This window comes from Ambystoma mexicanum, chromosome 2p (genome assembly GCF_040938575.1).
Source record: "Ambystoma mexicanum isolate Mex_15411 chromosome 2p, UKY_AmexF1_1, whole genome shotgun sequence".
Lineage (NCBI taxonomy): Eukaryota > Metazoa > Chordata > Amphibia > Caudata > Ambystomatidae > Ambystoma > Ambystoma mexicanum.
This window is the reverse complement of record NC_090923.1, coordinates 411,204,133-411,222,855: the sequence shown is the minus strand read 5'-3', so window position 1 is coordinate 411,222,855 and position 18,723 is coordinate 411,204,133. Positions and strand designations below refer to the sequence as shown.

At 42.7% G+C, this 18,723-nt stretch overlaps 1 protein-coding gene across 1 annotated transcript in view; it reads right to left on the bottom strand.

The window, feature by feature from the left end:
- The window catches only part of FAM3D (FAM3 metabolism regulating signaling molecule D), a 550,272-nt gene that overhangs the window by 128,014 nt on the left and 403,535 nt on the right, over nt 1–18,723 (bottom strand). The window contains exon 8 of the mRNA XM_069643754.1: nt 5,911–5,961. Coding sequence (XP_069499855.1) covers nt 5,911–5,961 — 51 coding nt within the window. The remainder of the gene's footprint in view (nt 1–5,910; nt 5,962–18,723) is intronic.

Genomic DNA, 18,723 nt, shown 5'->3' with positions numbered 1-18,723 from the left:
TGGAGTCTCTGTCAAAATAGAAGGGCTTATTGGTATAAATCTATTGCCAATCCTTACTTCTAAATACAAATGGTGTGGGAAAACGATGCGTGCAAAAGAAAAGGATGCAGTTCAAAACATAGGTATCTGGGCCTTCTACATCAAAGTCTCTTTCCCAATAAAAGTCTCTTACTGCACAGTGCCTGGTGTAATGAACAGGTACCAAAGTTACTTTCTCCTGAGGATTTTCACACTCACAAGTTCTCTGGTTTATTGCTCACAATTGGTCTCCCTCGATCGGGCTCGGGCCACGGGTCTCCCTCGATCGGGCTCGGACCTTATAATCTCACTTTCTTTGCTTTCTTTTTGCTATCAAAATTCGAAGACTTTCGACTGCAATTGATTTTTCTTAAACCATTGCAGGACCACTTCAATTCACTTCATCCATAAGTTTCACTTTATTGCTTTGTTTCTACCACTTCTTAACTGGGTATATCACACAGAGACCTTCGAAAGAGCACACACGCGGTGCTGGGCCTCTCTGTTACATTCAGCCTCATTACAGGACGGGCGGTCCGGAAATAACAGTGGCGGTAAACCCGCCGCCACTGTTAATTCCAGACCGCCCGATTCCGAGTCCTGCAGGCGGGAGGTGGCGTTCCCACCAGGTCTGACCTGGTGGGTTTACCACCGCCTGCCTGCAGGCGGACAAGTAAACACCGGCACCATCAAGAGATGGTGCCGGTGTTTCCATGATCCCCATTACCATTGAGTCCCATAGGACTCAATGGGAATGGGGATTTACACCATTCCGCCTCCGGAATTCCTGGGACACCGGGGTTGTAATGCCCCGGTAATTCCTGGAATCACGGAGGCGGAATGGTAATACGAGTCTGGCGGTAACCAGGCGGTTTGTGGGGCCCATTGTCTCGTACCTTCTCTGATTCATATTAAAGTTCAAACATTCATCAGTAATTGAGCTTTACTCACGTCTTTCATCACACACGTTCATATTCTTTGCTCTTGCACTCTTCATACAATGTTTCCGCTTGCAACCTTGACTCAGCACAGACCGGTTTTGCATCAGTGTCCCCAACTCACAGGCTGTTTTGTTGATTTCTCTGGCGCTGCTTTGAACTTGGATCCAAGGACGGTAACACGGCGGCTGCAGCTCCTCCCGACACAGCCAGTCATGCAGGAGTGCCCCAGGTATCTCTGACACACAATGCAGGATTCTTCAGTCTGGTTTTATGGCCTTATGCCTTTTAATCTGAAGGTTTCTGGCAAGTAACGGTTTCTCACCGGAATGGTCAAGGGTATCTCCCTTCTTGCTCTCCCTTCTCGTTTTGCCACCTTTCTCCCCCCGTTCAGCTGTGGTCTGGAAAACACTGTTCCTTCGTGTGCTTTGCATCGCTTCGAGTGTGCTCTCGTGTTCTGACTTCAATCTGCGCGGGGAAGCTTATTGGAAGTCAGGTGGGTGTTGCCTATCTTTGCCTGACCATAGTAGTGGGATGTTAAGATGTATTTCTAAACTCTGAGCTGGTGGGCAGAAGTTTAGGAGGCCACCCTTGTTTTAGTGAAACAGGGGAACCTTCTGGAGAAGCCAGACCAATCTAGGTAGCTTGGCAGACGATCAAGACGAAGTCTCAGGAGGGGTGAGAGAGATCGGAAGCCCACAATGAGCACACACAGTAACAAACCACAAATTACTCTTAGAAAAGTGAAAATGAAAAATATCTACATATTTATTGTCGGCCGGTTATATAAAAACAGTTACCACATACATACTATACTAGATATTATATATACAATACGTTTGCTAATGTGACAATGGAGTAACACCCTGCCACAACCTGTAAAGAGAAGGGTGAGTTAGCTCACTAGGAGCATTAGACCATTCTTCTGAGTCGTTGCCTAACATTTGAGTCCAGCCCTAAGAAGTGGGGAGCCTTGTGCTTAAAAGTATAGTTGGGCATAAAAACGCACAATCGTGCAGGCAGAACAAAAAGCGGGTCTTCTTGGGAGTGCTGTAGCAAGTCAGGAAGTGGCTCATATATTGAGGAGATGAAGAATTGGTTCTGACTATTCGAGTAGGGTCTGCCATTGGAGGCAGAGCAGTTTTCAAAAGGTGAGAATAGCTGGGACGCGCAGGCTAACCCAGCCAACAGTGAATACCTTTTCAGGCATATTAACGCGTAAAAGAGATCAGTTGTGCCAGGGGGTCACCGGTAAGTGATGCAAGTACTCACCGACCCATGGCACAGACTGGACCAAACTTTGCCAGTTTAGTCCAGGTCGCTTCGCTCTCACCGGCTGCGGGATAGAACGATCGATCGTCTGGGACGGGGCAGTAGCATTTCTCAGCTTCCAAAGGAGATACAAAGAGAATTCTGTGCAGCAGGCTTTAGGGCACAGGAGAGTAGGTCAGCAAGACACCTACAGTGGCCGACACCAACAGGTAGTGACGCGGGAATCACAGATATGTGTGGCTTTACGCACTCTCCTAATTTGGGACCAAGAGGAGCTAGGCCTATGTAATTTGGTGGGTGAAGGCATGGGGCCACAAGCAACCAATGTTCCAAGTCTCGGGTTTCAACTCGAGGAGGTAGGGATTCTGCAGGATACCCCGAGGTAGAGTTGGACAGTTCACTGGATGGCCCAGGAACACTTCCGAAGGGGCTTGTTCAGTGGGTAAGCAGGGGCGCGACAGTTACCATTACTCCAAAGAGGCGAAGCACCCTGGCAGGTCTTCTTGATCAATGAAGAAAACAGGGGTCCCACAGGACAACAGAGGGAGAAGAGTGCCAAACCTTCTACAGTGTCTCCAGCGGATTCACACGTGTGTTTTTTCGTTGCAGGATGCTTTGCTTCTTCTGTAGTTCAGGGAGAACTCAGGTGATCCACCTGGAATGGATGCAGTGCCCCTTCTCTTATCCAAGATTTGCTTTGCGCCAAAATCGAGGACTTGCAATCGAAGATCTGCTCTCATGCAGGCATCTCAGTCGTGGACCAATCACGGCACACAGTGGTCTCAGTCATTCAGGCACTCCAGACATCCTGGCACCAGTAGTGTGGATTGGAACAAGAACGTCCCAACCTTCTTCATGGGCACACAGACTTGACATGAAGAAGCCTGCAAAAGGTTTTTGCGGGAGGCTTCATGCCCAAATAAGGAAAACCCAAGTACCTCAACCTGGGGGAAGTCAAGGGATAAAATAGCCATGGGACAGAACAAAAGACTTTGTGGCTCAGCCATTTTCGGACCTGGCCACAGTCTTGAACCAAACACGGTAAACACGATGTGATCCTGTAAAAAGAAGTAGAACACTTATAAAAAAGTAACTGCTGCCACCAGTTCATCCCAGACACACTCGTACAATCACCAAAACATCTGTCAAGGGTGTCTAGGGCCATAAAACAAAAAGGACCCAGAGCACGGTACTGGAAGGTACATTGTGCACTGTTAAAAAGTTACCAAGAAATGGCAACATAGACAAAGACTAATGAAAACATAGTTTCCCAGTATTGACAGTCTGAAGGAGGAGTGCAGTCTGAAGGAGGAGTGCAGCTGAAGACTGTGCACGATAGTATAGCCAAACAGAAGCAAAAAGTTTGGGGGGGTCCACAAATGGGGGGGAAATTACACATTGAGGAAATGTTTCTTAACATGGGACATGCCAGATACAATGGTCGAGTATGAGCCTGTTTTCTCCCAGAGCGGGCTGTCTGTGTGAAAGTGTTTGTGTAGGGAAGGGGGCAGGGTTACAGTTCCTAGGTATCCTAACTGGTTGGATGGAGTAAAGGTGTTATGGAGGGGGGTGAGATACCGCATCTCGCCATCAGGTGTCCCACTGCCATCCCTGAAGACCCCTCACCCAGGTGATCCTACAGCACTGGTCCACCCCCAGTGTCTGTATCCAAAAGCGATGGCCGTGCCCTGGCCACCTGAGAGAGCGATCCCTAGGCACTAGCGGGTGAGACACCTTCTGGTTTCTTACAGGAGAAAGAGCAAGACAATGGGTATCGGCGCCTGACAGAGATGGCCTGGTGACCCATAACCAAAGAGGACTGGCAAGAGCACGTGGACAGTTGTGTGACTTGTTGGAAGAAGAAAAAAACAGGAGCTAAAGAAGGAGCTGTTCAGCCAGATGGATGTGAAAGGCACACAGTGGGCCGAGAGGCTGTCATTTGTCCTCATTGGCCTTCGAATGAGAGAGGGTCAGAGACCAGGCCTTCATTATATGAGGTGCTATTTGGGAGAAATATGCCAAGCACTGACAAGTTGTTGCTGCCACTGACTGGGGGTGCACCTAAGGACTGGGATGTACTAGAGGCTGACTTTATACTGGAAACTCAGACACAACGTGTGATTGACAATGCACACGAACATAACAGACACATGATGGAGGTGGTGCTGGTTTTTAGGGTGACAGGGATACTCAGAGAGAGAAACGAGAGACATGTAAATATGACTGTTTTTGGGGCTTTTGATGCACCCTAGATTATGGATGATGATGAGTGTTTCTGCAGTGCAATGAAGGAATGACTTTAGATGAGTTCGCACACAAATGAGTTGCCTTGTCTTCATAATGTTTTTTTTGTATTTGGCTTCCTTTTTGAGTGTGTATGCAACAGCATAGTTTTATTGTAGTGTGCTTTAAGTAGTGGGGTCAGAGATTATGAAAGGCTTTGGGCAGTGATTATTGTAGTTATTGAGGAACATAGAAATAAAGAGAAGAGAGAAAGAAAATAAGCATGTTACCAACTCTGATGCTGCATTTTCTTTTTGGTTTCCTCTGAGGTTCCTCTGATGCGATGAGACTGGGCTACAGCTGTACAGCCGTGCCAAGCAAGGTTGCAGCACTGTGGAATGTGCGTTACGCCTCAGACAGCCCCTCTTGAGAAGTACACAGCTGACGACACTAATGGAACTGGATCGGATCCCCAAGGCCAGAGGCTGCCTCGCAGATAGGACAGGGAAAGCATTTTGCAACTGTTATTATGCATGCTGCTTCAAGAGTGGAGAATGGTTTTAGTCACTCCATTTGTATATAAGGATGAGCCAGGACTGGGGGAGTTAGAGCAGTGAGCAGCCCCCTCCCTTGCACCGGTCTGTTTGCATTACATGACATTTCCCTCTGCTTCTGGTCCCCGGTGTATTATTTGTATCGGGGAAGCAGGACACGCCTTTAACACCAGCACAATGCACAGTTAGTACAACCCTGCCCTCTGCAAAATGTTCTTCTTTGTGCTAGCACACCATTCCATTCCCCTGGCCATCCAGGGAAGCGTCCTATTCTAACACTAGTGGAAATGCAAAAATGGAGCGATCTTCTCACACAGGTATTTGTGTTGGGTGTAAGGGTTAAGATTATTACCTATAAATGTATAGTCGATAAATGTAGGAAAATGTAATGATATGGTTACTGGCAACACACAAATTAAACTAAAAAGTAACATCTACAAACCTTGCTACAAACCCATCAGATGCCAACGTGTGGGTTACTAAAGCCACTAAACAAAGTCCATCACACCGCAAACTCTCACAGCACAACTACCACACAACACTTGATATGAATATCAGGTAGCGTACATTAATGCCATAATTATAAACCTGGTAAACAGTGCTCCAGTATGAACAAGAAAGCAAAAATGCAATTCAAATAAGTAAATACTGCTAAAGAGTAGCAGAGATTAATGGTTGAATCAGAACATAAATAAATTGCTCAAGATGGAAATAATGTACAGAAGATATTACAAATTGCCTATATGCCTTCCAGGTTTCCGCACTACATATTACACCTTGCTAGAAGCAGAAACCACTGTCTATAACAAATAGGAAAATATAAGATTGGATATTCTCAAAGCAAATGTGATACATATGTAGCAACCCACCATTACAAAAGGGCCGATCAGAAATAAAACACTTACCTCCAGAATACATATCAAAGAAACCGGTCTTTATCACCTCTCCCGTGGAGCCTGTACAGATATACACAAAGTAAGATAGGATAATTCTCGTATCAGAAAGGTCGTCACAGATTTATTTTCAGAACAATCTGATACAGTCAATATTTTGAACTAATTTACTCCTTAGCACACTTTATTTAATCGCTCATCATTTTAGAACGGTAATCAATAGAAAATATTTTTTTTAACTGAAACAATCTATATATTTTATAAAATACTAATTTAAATTGCATTTTAAACAAATGGAACATGGTAATGTTATTACTTTATTTTGAGATTGATTACTTTTGTTAAACATTTTAAATATTTCAATAGTGTGCAAAAAAGTTAAACACAAAACACACATATGGCCTTAGTATAGTTCAACAACGTTTATATTTCACAGGAGGGTGGGTGAGAAAAATTCATAGATGGGGTTGGGGAAGTTCTTTAGAAACAATACAAATCACTAATGCTGTTTCCCGCACAATCTCAAAGTTTAGCGCCTGCATGTTCTTTGCTTCACACGCAGTCTCAGGAATTAACGCCTTCAGCGTCTTTGCTTCAACCACAGTCCCCGGTATTAGCGAGCCTTCATTGCTTCACTCGCATTCTCAAGGATTAACGCCTGCAGCTTCTTGGCTTCACTCACTGTCTCGACTCAGGGAGTCACTTGCTTGTTCACCACTTCTGCCCATGTTTTAGTTGCAGGTCTCAATAGATTAGACCCTTCTTGGCTTCTTTCACCCTGCATGCCTATCTGGTTCACGTGCTTGGGCCCCATCAGTCTGCTAACTGCCTCGTCTCCATCTCTTTTGGCCTCTTGCAGGGTCTAAGATATATCCTGCAGAAGGATTCTGGTTTCCACCAGCCCATGTTTTTTGACATGCTATGTTTAGTTTAGTTTATTATTTGATAATGCGCTCCAAACCAGGGGTAGCCGGGTGCAGCAGTTACTAGAATAATTGAGCTTAGTTACATACAAGGATGCATAAGGAGGATACAGTACATGTGTAATTAACAATTTAACAAACAGGTATAAAGGGTCCAGGATAGGAAGGGCTCCTATTCAACGAAGAAGTCAGATCAGGGATCAGGAGTAACATAGTAATTATTTACAGTGGTTAATCAGTGGTAAATCCAGGTCAAGAGAATAAGTTTGTTAGTTGTCATTGGACCAGAGCCAATTTTTTACGTGACGTCATAAACTCGAGTAAGGTAGATTGGCTCTCAATGCGGAGGGAAGGGCATTCCATGCACAGGCCGCGTTCACAGGGAAACTGGCTCCACCCGTTTTTGTTAGTCTAAATTTGGGAATTTCGAGTAGGAGGTGGTTAGAGGCTCTGGTGTGGTATGTCAAAGATTTTCTGGTTAGTCTAGCCGAGATGTATGGAGGTGCGGTGTTGTTCAGTCCTTTATGGGTGAGGGATAGTGTTTTGAGGAGAACTCTGTCACTAATTTTTAACCAGTGATGATCTTTCCTGATGTTGGAGATGTGTGCTCTATGGGGTATGTCCAGCGCTGCTCTAAGAGCATTATTTTGTAGTGTTTGCATTTTGTTTATGATATTTCTGCTGGCGCCCGTATAGAGGGCGTTACAGTAGTCTAAGTTAGACATTACTAGGGCGTTGGCTAGTGTGATGCAGTTGGTTTTGGAGAGGTAAGGTCTGCAAGCCCTGATTAATTTGCAGGTGTAGGCTGTGGAGGAAGCAAGGGCGTTAGTTTGTTTTTTGAGAGATAGTGTGGCATCAAGGTAGAAACCTAGAGTTTTTACCTCAGTTGCCACTTTGATTATATTGCCATCTATGTTAAAGGCATGATAATTGGGGCTGAGTTTTTCGAGGTTAGAGTCGGAACCCAGGATCAGTATCTCTGTTTTGTCGTCATTCAGGCAGAGGCCGTGGGAGGCCATCCATGCCTGAATGAGGAGATACATTTTTATTTACTAGAGCTGTGTCTTCGACAAAGTTGCCAGATAGTGGTATGAGGATCTGCGTATCGTCCGCGTAGTTAGTATATGTTATCCCCAGTCTGTCAAGTTTGTCGAAGAGTGGCTTAGTGAATATATTGTACATTGTGGGGGAGACACATGAACCTTGTGGGATGCCACAGGTGATATGTATTGGGTCCGCGGAAGCTGAAGGGGAAAACACTCTCATCGTCCGGTTGGCTAGGAAGGATTGTACCCAAGCTACAGCTTCACTTGAAAAATATGCTGCTGACGCTAGGTGGTTGCATAACACTGCATGGTCCACCAGGTCAAAGGCCACCGATAAGTCAAGGAGGAGGAGCATAGCTGTTTTACCTTTATCCTTGAACTCGTCGATTTGTGTCTTAAGGTCAATTAGGGCTGTTTCAGTGCCATGTAGTGGTCTGAATCCAGATTGGCGCGATCCTAGTAGTTGGTTCGTCTCTAGATAGTTTTGTATCTGGAGGTAGGCTACTCCGTCAATAATTTTAAGGAGAAATGGTACCGTGGTGATGGACCTGTAGTTAGCAGGGATGGCTGGGTCAAGGGTCTGTTTTTTGAGGAGGGGCAGTACCCAAGATTCTTTAAGGTTTGTGGGTACAGTGCTAGTTCTAAAGGATGCGTTAATTAGCTTAGCCATGAAGGGCGCTAAGTCTCTGGCTGCGTCCTTGATGACTTGTGCAGGGCAGCTGCAACCTTGACAATTGGAGGGTTTCAGGGAAGATATCACCTTTTCAGTTTCCAATATGGATATGTTAGTAAATCTGAATGGTTTAGGATTGATTTGGGTGACTGTTCTAGGTGTATTAGGCAATTGGGTGGTCTGGGTTACAGTGGCCCTTAAGGAAGCTTTTTTTTTAGCGATTTTAGATTGAAGAGTTGTAATTTTGTTGGCTAAGGCATTTTGGATACTAGTGCACCATTGTTTGTCCTTGGGAGCATTGTCTATGGGAGCGATCAGGTTTTCCATTTCCCGAAGGATGGAGAAGAGTTCTTTAGAATTAGAATTCGCTTTGCTGATTCTCTCATTGAATGTGTCTTTTTTGGTTTGGATTATTTCCTTCTTGTATTGTTTTGCATGGTTGTCGAGTAGTGTTTTATTCTCAACTGAAGGTGTGTGCCTCCAAATAACTTGTAGGTTGCGTTTTGGGTTCGTAATTCTTTGAGGTGGGGGTAAACCATGAATTAAGATGGGCTTTTCGTTTGCTTTTGCGTTCTTTGATAGGGGCAATTGCATCTAAGGCTTTGGACATAGTATTGTTAAATGTCTCAACTAACGTATTAGGGTCAGTGTTAGTAGTGCTAGCCATAAGATCTGGTAGAAGAAGCGGAAGTAATTATGGTCTGAGGTCTGAGGAATAGCCCTCATCAGCGTATTTACTATTTTTTTTATCTGTGTCTAGTTTAGGCATGGCCTGAGATGTAGCATGCAGGAAGCTCATAGCTCTCCCTCCTTCTTTATGTTCAGCCTCTGCCAGTGTCTGGGATATAGTCCCCAGTAGGCTTGCAACTCTCTCCCAAGTTCTCCTTTCTGGTTTTTCCCAGAGAATGTCTCTCCCTCTCTTCCAATTTGCCTTCAGGGTGTTATCCTTGTGTGTATGTGATGTTAACTGCCTGCACTGGTGCCTTGTTATAGTGTCTTTATTTGGTTTGATTGTATAATGTGTCCCTTAATCGGTTATTCCTTTTTTTTCCTCCAACCACTGGTCTCAGATATGTTATTCCCAGTTTACCTTCTAAGGACAGCACCTATTTCGCCTGGTGCTTGATAATCTAATCTATTTTCATAATGGAGATTAATTAGAGGCTCTGCAAACGGGATCAAGCTTTAAAAATGAGCTGTAATATATTACACTGGAATGTAAAACATAGCGTGAGGTGTTATTATACAACCCACAACTCACTAAACGTAAGCCTTTCTTTGTTTTTGTATCATTACGGTGCCTCAGGAAGCTCAAATGTGTTGCGCAATCCAACTGTTACTTTAAATAAAATAAATATTAATTTATAAGTTTATTTCGGAAATGCCAAAAAACAAATACATTTCAAATGTATATAATACGTTATTAGGCCTCTCGACCTTAAAACAAGGAGTGCACCCTTTTTAATTTGTTGTATAAACAAACATTGAGCAAACTCTTAAAGTGGCTAGTGCACGCACATTCCGTAGGTACCATGTTATCCTTAATCTTTTTGGCCATCAGCCACTGAAATGGCTTTACACGTCTCTTTATTTCACATTTCAAAAACGAACGCAGGCCATGTGTTAAGAACATCGTGTAACCAGTGAGATACACTGTTGAACAGGTGCTAAAGGAGGGCCAGACAAGTGTAACCCATCCTCCAGTAAACAGTGTGCTTAATATTTTTTGAAACGTAACAATGCAACATTTCAATGTAGAGTAACGTAGAACAAATTCAAAAGATCTTTATCACTTTCACTTTGCTTTAAATAACCATGAAAGTAAATCATGATAATAAATATTCAAATCCGAATCAAGTGCATAACAGCATACCATTCAAATGTAATAACTATGCACCACCTACAAACAGACTTCAGGGTCCAGACTCTAGGAAAACCTAATACAAACTGTAAGAACATGATAACTCTTCCATCCCAAGGGATATTATTCTGCAGTGATCTCTATTTCAGGTTGTGATGAAATAAAACACATGGATAAATAATGGCTAAATCGCCAATTCGGCCCTCACACTTCTACAAATTAAGAGTAATCTAATCATAAAGGTGAAGCAGGCAGAGTCAAGAGAGATACCTCCCTTGCCTTTTGTGGAAACGTGGGCCGAGGGAAAGGCTATACTCTCAAAAAGGGCCACGAATGTGATCCAGTAACAACCCACACAACAAAGAACAACAGTCCAAAATAAAAGGCGTGTCCAATCAAGGTTCAATCAAGGTTCTATAAAAAATATATATATACCATAATACCTAAATAGAAAAACACTACAAAATCCCACTTCTTTGGAAAGAACACAGAATTGAAAAGATAGAAAGACGCAGCACTCTGGAAATAGGGACAGAAGGCAATTGTTCATTAAAGGATATGTTATTGTGCGAAAATGGGATTAAAGGTGACCTAACTGATCTCTAGGGCCGAAAGATAATCCAGGGGGCAGTTAGCATTCAAGAATATCTTTCCACTGTTCTCGGCAGTTTGACTATGTTGAATCAGGCCTCTTGGTGTGGTGCCAGCAGTTCAAACCAGGATTGAATGCAGCGGTCACGTTCCAGACAAAGAGCAGGAGTTGAGCTGAAGATTGCTGCAGTTGGAAGTGGCGGTCAAATAAGTCCAGATCGTAATGGCCACCAGTGTCAGTATGACACTCAGGGGCAAAAATGCTGGTAACTTGTTGTGCAATTCGAGTCAGGCGGTTCAATGAGGACTTTGAGGGACATGGTTCGATGATGCCACCAGGGTCGGGTTAACCATCGATTTAGATCGTTGACAAAAAGGCTGGTGGTTCGAAAAAGCAGTTCGAACATGGCGTTTGCAGCAATGAACTTTTAGTTTGAGCTGGGCCAACAATTAGCTTGGTTGGCGTAGTGAGGCAGTGAACTGGTTCCAAATAGAGGACATTGGAACGAAGATCAAGCAAGTGCCAAAAAGAGTTCCAGAGGGTTCTGTTCGTTCAACTGTGTTGAACGGGTTTGAAACACAGCTAGTTCAACAGCAAAAACAAAGGGATCCTGGCTTATCTGGCACCCAGGTTTCTGTGAGTCTGAATCTATGGGATTACGATAGGTCCTAGTTCTTGTTCTACCAAACATGGGGAACGCTGGCCCTGCAGGTCTGATTCACCTCCAGCAAGGCCCTGGGTATTGGTGTAGCTGCCAGAGAGACAGCAGATCTTGCTTCCGCAGCAGGTCACCCTTTATGTGCCCTGTGGAGAAGAGCTTGCCTCTGCCTTGGATGCTCAATCGTAGTCTCAGTTTGGAAAGTCTACTCTCCCAGAAGAAGACCACATGAATTCTTTCTGCCTATGTGTTTCCCCGAAGGAGTGGTAGATCCCAACTTTAATAGGCAAATGTCAACAGGTGATTGGACAAAAGCTTGCCTGCTTAAAGGGGTCTAATTCCTGTGCTTGCATCAAAAGTAAATTACTTTGTGCTAAAGGAAGTGGAGGGCACTGGAAGGAAAGAGAGGTACGGAAAGAAACAATATGGTCTAATCCTTCCCCACTTGTGCTGAGCTCCCTCTGTTTACACTAAAACTACGCCCTTCTCAGACACATAGCATTAAAGACCCTTTATGAAACACCCTGATGTGAGGCGTATCTTTTTGTGTTGCGTGTGCCCTCTCATTCCTGGTGGGAGGCTCTCCTGCTGAATACAGGTTTTACCAGACCTCACAAAGGGCCTAATTTACAGAAACATTGTATAATGGCAAAACCCCACTGGAAAACGTTCTGTGAATCAGGGCTGAAAGATCAAAGGAGAGGAAACGTTTTTCAGTCTCTTGCCCTGCAGGTAGGCAGTGCCAGGCTGTCTGACGAGAATACACACAGCCCTTCAACAGTTGGCTTTCGATCACAGTGTTAGTAGATGTATGATATAAATCAGATGTCGCTTCTCATAGTTATGTGAATCGCTACCCACAATACCTTAAACTCAGGTATGGCTTTATGTTGAAAGATTAAATTGCTGCCAGAAGAGTCATTGCTCATGGCTATGTGGTTTTGGAACAGAGGTGCAGATTTAAATGTAGCCTGTGTGCTAAAGTGACTTAGCTCTCACAGCATCTGTCAAAAGGGCAATTGTGACCTCTGAATCTGCTCTGTGCAACGGGAGAGCAGGCAATGCAGATCAGAAGACTGATAGAGCAGGGCACATATCCTATTTTTTGGAATGGGCCTTATGATGTAAAGATCTGGTTAGCAGTTGATCCTCTATGAGATGGAATTACCTGCATCGTTTTATTAATTAATACAAATGAAAAAATAAAAAAGCTAGGGCTTCTGCACTCGTGCCAGATGGCAATCATTTGTAGAAGCTTTCTTAAATTCAGAGTCTTCTCCAGCCCCTCTCATGCTAGCATTTAGCTGGATTTTGGCATGCAATTTATATCTCTACAAAATCCTAGTAGGGGCTGTATGCCACTCCCAGCAACCCTTGCAAACCCTGTCTCTGGAGCAACCACTTCTATTCTATACTGAAGAACCTGAAGACCGTCCCTGCACCCTATCTGTAACCCAATGGGTATGTTCCCTAAATACAACACTGTTTTGCTTTCTAACTAGGTTTGCGTATTATAAATCCCATAAATACATTCATTCAATTGGAGATATGTTTTTTATATGAGCCAGACAAGGCATGTTACAATGTAGACTGTTGGAGTATAAATATGCTATAAGTGTTTGGGTAAAATCAGCCATGGGATTACTCAAAATGTACTTTGCATTGATTTTACCAGTTCTGATTTTGGAAGTTCCGTAATGTAACATGTTTTGATTGTTGCATGACAAATGACTTCAAATTAATTCACCAGGTTGTCAACACAATTAAAATTTGAAAGTAGCCAAAAATGAGATGGTTTAAAATAATGTAATCTTATTTCTGTGCACTGAGAATGAGATGTGCTGCTGAGTGAACAATGAGGTTCAGGTGTCAAGAGTTGAAGGAGATTAGCCCAAAGTAAGTGCAGCATCAAACCTAGAAAGAATTTGGTCTTGAGTGATGATTTGGAAATTTGAGGAATTTAGAGAGGCTGATTAAAACAGGAATAATCCAATTTATCAGCGAATTATGAAAGACAGAGAAAACCTAAGTTAGAAACCAAGAGCGTCTATTAAAAAAAACAAGGTTGTGACAGTTCCAAAAATAACCCTTGTTAACAGGAAGTGAGGCGGAAGAGGAAGAGACAGGAATTACTATTCAGAATAGGCTTTACCATATGTGGAACATTCAATTTTAAATACATTTTAAATACGTCTTCCCCATGGAAATTAAATAAAAGAATAACACATTCCTTTGGGTTTTGTTATGTTTCTTTCAGTCAGTTCTTCTACATTGTCATATTCAATTAATTCATTTTTACACTTGATGTCAAAAATTGTTATCTTTATATATTGACTCTGTACCTATAGATTAAATGGCTAAATGTGTATAATTCATTGATGGACTTGTGCCGCTAAAGCATGCTACATTATCTACACATGTTATGAATGTTTTACAGAAGACCAAATGATCATGGCAGGGTAGGGCGCAGCAGTTTGCTCCTGGGCATTCTAAATCTTTCCCTCAATCACTGACCCTTTGCAAAAAGTATTTAGACTTGCTTCAGCCTGATACAATCAGCGTGTAAATGGGCCCACAACATCTTGGAAGCTTACATAGTTAAGGAGTAATACTTGCAATAAGTGGAGTAATACAACAAAAGAAAAGTCTCCAAGTTCGGTTCACCACTCTAGAATATAGTTCAACATTAAAAACCAACAATGCTTGATGTATTAAGACAAACGTATACAGAAATATGTCAAGGAAACGGAGAACTGCAGCATTTGGAACATTAGTGCTGCTTTTAAAATTCGCCCGACAGGATTATCATGGCACCGATGCTTGGATGTCACTTACTAGTCAAATCCAACCCATAGTATTTCACTGCACACCCATCATATGATAGACAGACATTTTAATTGGCTAAAAATGTCGACAAATGTACCATGTCACTCCTTTTCTATATAGTTGATATGGACAAGTGAATCTATGGGAGAATCCCAGCAGGTGGATTGCAATGGTTTTACTTGTATATTTAATCAATGATTTGAGATTCATTTTTAGGTAATTACCCTCAGAAGCCGTGAGCTTTGGACACAGATTTCTTTTAGCCCTTTTAAATTAATGAGTTAACAGTGGTTGGGATAACATCACCTGTCTACTAGCTTCAGTACATCTTCAAATTTTACTCTGCCCGGTTTTTGGTGGCTATACACATTTTTGATTGGTTGTAGGATTTAGAGTTCTAGAAGTGAGTATGAGACGAGTAGTGTTAATGATAATATTGGGGACTGCTTTTTGTTTGACTTCACTATTATTATAATGTTCATAATTATCTCTTCAAGATAATGAGTATACATAAATACTAAAAAAAGAGTCCGATAATTATTTCAGTCTTTCTACTTATCAATATAAAGGGGAACTTTTCTGAAAGTCCATTTCACTTTATTATGTCCTGAGTCACAAAACACATATTTTATTTTTATTGTGTAAAGCACAGACCTAGCTTGAAGGCAGCAGAGTGCTGTATAGCATGTGAGTAGCCAGAATCTGGGATAACATCTTTTAACAGTAGCGCAGTACTGTGAGTTGAGATCTGTGTGTCAGAATGTGCGTCCCTTGGAATTAGTCCTCGATCAGGTGTTGTTGAAAAAGCCATGTTTTGAGAAATTTGCAAAATTGGAGAATTGTCTTGGCCTTCTGAGCAGACGCCCAGATCGAGTTCCAGAGGGTGGGTGCGGTACAACAGAAGGATTGTTTGCAGGTCCTCTATTTGCCGACAAGTTGGGATTCAAACGGGTTGGTCAGTGTGCTGCGCGAGGAGTGAGTCCCACATGATATATAAGATGACAAACAACCAAATTACAATAATGCTCTCATCATTGGTCACTGGAACTTGTCCAACAAAGTCAAAGCCGTCACTGAGGGGTGGCAGTTTCAAAAAGGCTCTGCAGAGAGGTCTATACGTAGAGCTTTGTAGGCAAAGGAACTGTAGGAAATCACTCCAAGATGTTGATGTTAAAATTGATGCCAGGTAGGTAACTTTCCTCAGACACTCTCATGGCTGAGGTAAAACATCCTTTTCTATCTTTGCTTCCCCATTACATCTATACTTTATTTTCATTCAGGGCTTGCCTTCATTTTGAAGTTTCCCATGGATCTGAGAGATTTTTCATGTTCTTACTCTGTGGGTTTTTGTGTTTTTGTGGTGCACGCTTCATTTCTTTTTTTTTCAAAATCAAACTTTATTGGCATTTTAATTGGAACAATACAGGTCAACAATAAAATATTCCCATATAAATGTAACCGCTCGACCTGTCTCCAACGCCCAGCTTCCCAGCAATGAATTTCAATGTGTCCACAAAAATCCAACACAGGGTGGTACCCCCTTCATTTCTTGATCGCAGCAGGCACAACTCCCATTCAACATTTCCCATTATGCATTCTGGAATTGAATCCTTAGCATGATAGGGGTTTTGAGTGGTATTGTTGGGACTCGAATCAAAAGCAGATTGGGAGGGAGTGAGCACGGGATTGGTTGATTACTGCGCATCCGATTTGGTCGTCAGAGAATTGGTCGCAACTTTGTTTGCACATTTTGCTGCAGATGTATGTGCGGGATGGGTATAGTGATATCATTAATGTAAGAGTGTTAAGGGGTGGTGCACGGGGTCTCTGCCCCCATATATATATATGCAGCAAAATGTCCCTCTCAAAAAGAAGTTGCAACCAAATCTCCAATGACCAAAAAGATTCACAGTAATCAACCAAAACCGTGAGCACTTATAATAGTATGAGGTTTTGTTAACTCCGAGTGATTGGGGGAGTATTCTGGGGCCAATATAACAGCATGACACATGTCTTACCAGAAGATCTTCTGATTTAGGGAAAGGACAGTTTCGAAGGGGTTAGAGAACCTCACTCCACAGATGGGCCTGACAAAATGGGCAGTTATGGCGCTTGCATGCAGGTTGGTGGGTAAGGGGTGACGAGAGGAAGATGGCACATGGGAATAAGCAGAAGTTTAATTGCATGCAAGAACAGCAGAGGTTTACTCTTAGGTTAGAAGAGGGGTGATGAAAGGAGGATTATTATACGGTAGCAAGGCTGAGGTGGCAACTGTGCTGGGGAAGCTAAAGACGTACTGTATGGGGAATCAGGGAGATGGGGCAGGAAAAAGGATGGAACATGGATGCAGGAGGATCCTATTTAAAAAGAGTCTTGCTTGGAAAATCTGGACCATATATCAATGCAAGAATTGAATGCAGCAACTGCAGAAGTTCTGGGGCATGGGGAGCTAGGGGCATCAACAGGTCTTGAGGCTAGGAGGTGTGTGTCGATGTTAGGAACACTGGTATGATGCATATTGGTGATCTGAGGAAAGCAAAGTTAGTGGCACCTGGAGGGGTTCACCCAAAGGGGAAAAAGGATTAGGGTTTTTGAGCCGATGACTGGAATTTGACTACACAGTGTGTAAATAGATACAGGGGATATGGGGAGGGGAATGGGGACCAGAACATCAAACATTTTGCTCCTGTGTTGGGGGCAACATGCTGTTAAGGTCAAGGGAATGTTGGGGTAGGTGATGCTAGGGGCCTCATTTAATTGTGATACTTGTTTGGAAAATCTGAACCCGATATCAAGGACAGAATTCAATGTGAGCATGAGCTGATGTAGTTTATGGCCATTGCAGGAAGGCTGGATCATGACAGACCTTGGGGCATGAAAATGTCTGGAGGCTCATAGTGTGCAGCAGGTGTTTGAGACTCTGGTTGGATGAATTCGGAGAGATGTGGTTACTATTAGGTACTGTTATGCTGCAATAAAAAGCTTTCCTGAACTTGTGTGGAAGACGGTTAATGACACGATTGAGGTTGTCCGCTCATTTGTGTCTTTGGGAATGTATACATCTGATAACTGGAATATTTAGGAGATAGAACGATACATGGCACGGAAAATAGAAAGAAGATTCATAACTATAATTACTTTTATAAGATATAAAGGTGGTTTCTCGATTGAGAGTTTTTTTTAAAACTCTATAAAACCAGCTTAATTCCTAGCTTATGCTATGGTTTAGAGATTTTTACCACTAAAGAAAAATTGTGGATAAAAAAACTTGAGAAAAGCCTCTGGAGAAGAGTGTTTGGCCTCCCTAAATGTGCTCTAGTGGAATTGCAAATTAGGCCTGATCACATTAAGCACACAAAAAATGATAGCAATGGGAATAGTTTATATCCGAATGTTGAGGAAAAGCAATTTCTCTGACTCAATGTTTTCTATTTTTAAATTGATTTGGGGTAATAGTGTTTATGGAAATGTATTAGCTGGATGAAATTGGTTTTGAAATTGATGATGATAGGCCTATTACTATTATGGAGAAAAAGATAAAATAAATGGCAGATACTTGGGATAGAGAAGCCAATGTTGCTACATTGGGTAAATCTAGAAGGTATCAACTATATGTTAAACAAAGTTTTCAGGTGGATGCTCCCTGTAAATACCTTACAAATAATAGTAAGGTGAGAAGATTTGTGATATTAGTTAGGTTGGATCTTCTCCCAGCATTGTCTAGAATTGAGGCATGAAAGAAAATATCATACCACATGCACATATGTAGACTTTGTAGTAATGACGCAGAAACTACTAGGCATCTTTTTACGACTTGTAATACGTTGAAGGATGTATATGCTAAAGTATTTTTTTATTTATGGTATCAAATTGAAAATCTTAATTCTGATCAAACATTCTCTTGGGAATGCACTATTGTGAATCTTATGCTATATCCTTGGCAAAGACTTATCATTGGCCTCAAGCCCAGGGACAGCATCTCTCCTGCCCTACAAAGCCTTCACTGGCTCCCGGTCTCACAGATTAAATTCAAATTCCTCTGTATCATCCACAAGGCTATCTGGGGCCGGGGGCCACTCTATCTTCAAGGCTTCCTAATCAAATACTCTCCTTCTAGAGTCCTGCGTTCCTCTGGCACTAACTTCCTGCCTGTTGAATGGTTTGCTATACAGAGAGGTGGTTGTCAATCCCTTTACTCGACGGGCTCCCTTCTGTGGAATAACCTCCCTCCCCCTCTGCGTCTTGA